This window comes from Ochlerotatus camptorhynchus, unplaced genomic scaffold (assembly GCF_037179485.1).
Source record: "Ochlerotatus camptorhynchus isolate MF236.1 unplaced genomic scaffold, CSIRO-AGI_Acam_v1.1 ptg000183l, whole genome shotgun sequence".
Lineage (NCBI taxonomy): Eukaryota > Metazoa > Arthropoda > Insecta > Diptera > Culicidae > Ochlerotatus > Ochlerotatus camptorhynchus.
In genome coordinates, this window is record NW_027040673.1 from 1,694,388 (window position 1) to 1,697,904 (window position 3,517).

The 3,517-nt window shown below is 38.2% G+C and overlaps 1 protein-coding gene across 1 annotated transcript; it reads left to right on the top strand.

Annotated features, from left to right (window-relative positions):
* Window positions 1-1,929: 1,929 nt before the first annotated feature.
* LOC135702064 (serine-aspartate repeat-containing protein D-like) lies at window positions 1,930-3,128 on the top strand. The gene is made up of 2 exons (XM_065223053.1): window positions 1,930-2,055; window positions 2,121-3,128. Exons 1-2 carry the CDS (start codon window positions 1,930-1,932, stop codon window positions 3,126-3,128), a joined length of 1,134 nt encoding a protein of 377 aa, XP_065079125.1.
* The last annotated feature ends 389 nt before the right edge of the window (window positions 3,129-3,517 follow it).

The following is a 3,517-nucleotide window of genomic DNA, read 5'->3' on the forward strand; positions in this document are numbered from 1 at the left end:
TTTCGACATCTTTACGTTTACTCAACATTGTTTATTTAAATCTTACACCTAACAGTATATTCAATTGCAACGATTAATTCCCTTTATTAGGTTTATAATAAAATTTAATCTTATTTGAATGTGGAACAAATAAAGAGTTTGAAAAAATTAAGCACCGAACCCAGGCCAAACCAACCATCCCACTTCATTCCTGACGCCACAAGATTCATTCAACTCCACCGTGTTTAGTTTGATCGTTTAATTGTACCGTTGGTTTCTAAAAATAAAATCGTTGTGTGTTTCCCCATCTCGTTTACTAATATTTGCATGCACATTATCAAATATTGCCATCTATCCAGCAGCTTGGATATCACATGCATGGGAACCGGTTCCATAGTGCAATTAATTCGCTCAATTTTTATCTCCTAAAAATATAGGTCACCACTTTTTTTCTGCAACTTGTTTTTGTTAAAAATGTATACCTAACAAGTGGATAGCAAAATGCCAAATTTTGAAAATTCGAATAAAAAGCTAGATTCCCGAGGGATTGAGAGTCAGTCACAAGTTGTCCATTCAGTTGGTTGGAGAGGGACGATATCGAGTGGATACTGCAAAGCAAGCAGCGAGATGAAGTTAGTTGCTTGGACCGCGGTGGTCCTTTTGGCTTCTCTCATTCGCGAAGGACAGGTAAGAATAATTGATCGAGTTCGTGTGTCTATGAGAGTATGTTTTTAATGGGAATAATCATCGTAGGCACATAAACATGACAGCTCAGAAGAATATATCACTAGCACGGATGGAGTCATGGCATCGAAATTTCTTCGCCTTGCTGCCTCATCGTCGATAAAATCGCATATCACAGCGATCAATAGAACGCTTGATGAATTCGTGGATTCGATAAAGGAATTGAAAACGCCCGGGCAAACCAAAGAATTACATTCTGCAATGCATATCCTGAAGCTATTTGAGCACAAAACGAGTGGTTTGGCATTCCACATAACGGGTTTATTGACGAAATTGATTCACGATCGTACGACTCCAATAAGTCACCTTTTCGAACAGTTTGAAGAGGTCCCCGAAGATTTTGGACACTTTAGATCAAAACATTGGCATACGAATCTCCATGATGTTACAGAAATGTTCGGATGTGCTCGAGTGGAACAGTTCGCGATTATATTAAAGAATGGGTTCATTAAAGTTGTGGAAATATTTGCAAATGTTAAACAAATCGGAAAAATTGTTCTTTATGCGGATGATTTCCGTGGTGGCAGTGAACATAATCAAAATCCTGCACAGTTGAAAAGTATGGTCAATAAATTGGCACTGAACATAAAAGATGTGAGTGATATAGTAACAGACTTTGTCTCGGTCTTTAAAAGTACAGTGCACGGGGTAGAAAAGGCCAACAAATTCCTGCTTAGCTTGAAATCCAAAGCGCATATGATTAGCAGCGAAATGAAGTCTACTGCAGAACAAGCTAAAAAAACTGCCAAAACCCAGTCGATAAGCGTGCAGAACAAGTATACGGCAGCCCAGCTATCTATTAAATCGAATCTGACCAATGCACTAACCAGCTTGAACATCTTTTCTGGCAGCAAAATGTTGAAAAAGCTGGCTAATGATAACAAAAAAATCTATGTAGAATTGTATAACTTCTTGAGAAAGCGCAGCCGCTCGGACCTATCAGAAATTGAGGAAAACTATTCCAAATTAGGAAGAAGGCTTTTTAAGAGCATTTACCAAACGACGGATATCTTCATCGATGCTGTTCATCGCACTGGTCTCCGTCTGGCAGATATCATACTAGAGGGAGCATCACACGCTGACTCTTGCTACCATACTTTCCACAAGAAATTTACTTCACCGTTCAAATCATTGTCGACCTTTGTTTCAAATTGCTTAAATAAAGAGACAAAGAGGTGGACTTCTATTGCCAATAATGTCGAAGATATGCTGGAGTTGGCTGAGTGTAATAGCCAAGAGTTATCGTCCAACTTGGGTCGGTGTTCATGTATGTACGTTAACTATGCAACGTTCAGCGAAGATTACGTCCGTGCAAAGGCCTGTTTAAAGACGGTAAGAAGTAGTTTTTTTTAATGGTTATGAATAATTTCGTCTAACGAGTGATTTACCTGTTTCAGAATTTGGAAGATTTTGAAGAGCTACATAAGGTGCTGAAACCACTGCTGTGTAACGTAGATCAACTAGTAGAACGGGAAGTCAAGGCCAGTATCTTTAGAATGGACAACTGTTTGATTACCAATTTGCATGAAGACATAGAAGGCCTTAAGTATATGCGTTCGGCAATAGAAATTTGCGGTGGAATGAATGTTGAGTGCCCCCGACACAATCGCGATGATGATCGAAAGGAAATGTTCATCCGTGACCGGGATGATAAGGATAGGGATAAGGATCATGATAAGGATAAGGATCATGATAAGGATAAGGATCATGATAAGGATAAGGATCATGATAAGGATAAGGATCATGATAAGGATAAGGATCATGATAAGGATAAGGATAATGATAAGGATAAGGATAGGGATAATGATAAGGATAAGGATAGGGATAAGGATAAGAATAAGGATAAGGATAATGATAAGGATAAGGATAAGAATAAGGATAAGGATAAGGATAATGATAAGGATATGAATAAGGATAAGGATAAGGATCATGATAAGGATAAGGATAAGGATCATGACAAGAATAAGGATAAGGATCATGATAAGGATAAGGATCATGATAAGGATAAGGATAATGATAAGGATAAGGATAGGGATAATGATAAGGATAAGGATAGGGATAAGGATAAGAATAAGGATAAGGATAATGATAAGGATAAGGATAAGAATAAGGATAAGGATAAGGATAATGATAAGGATATGAATAAGGATAAGGATAAGGATCATGATAAGGATAAGGATAAGGATCATGACAAGAATAAGGATAAGGATCATGATAAGAATAAGGATAAGGATCATGATAAGAATAAGGATAAGGATCATGATAAGGATAAGGATCATGATAAGGATAAGGATCATGATAAGGATAAGGATCATGATGATGATGAAGATGATCATATGTGTAGTGGTGTCGCTACTCGTCGACCGCCACCGGGAGGGACCGGGATGGGACCGTCAACTGAATAAATTTGAATACAATTTAATATACATACAGAAGCCTGAATTTATTTACCTATGGTGAGATCTGACCCTTCATACTTAATCAGAGTTCGAGCAACTTCCCAGGAGTATCCGAAAAATCTCCAGGTGTTGGCCAATCTGGTCCTGGGTTTGTAATGTGACAAGAAATGAGTTTGTTTTCGAGTTCTCATGTAGTTTTATATGCCACACGATGGGTTTTGGCTCTTTCGGGAGTCATGTCACCAAATGCAGTCTGGGACATTCGATATGTTCCATTTCGTCGAGGATCTTGTTTTAAAATGTTGATGTTGTTTGCATGATGTATTGGATGATGGGCTTATGTTCTAGTTACGAACTGCCCACTTCTTCGGGGGTATTCTTCTTCTTCTTCCTCG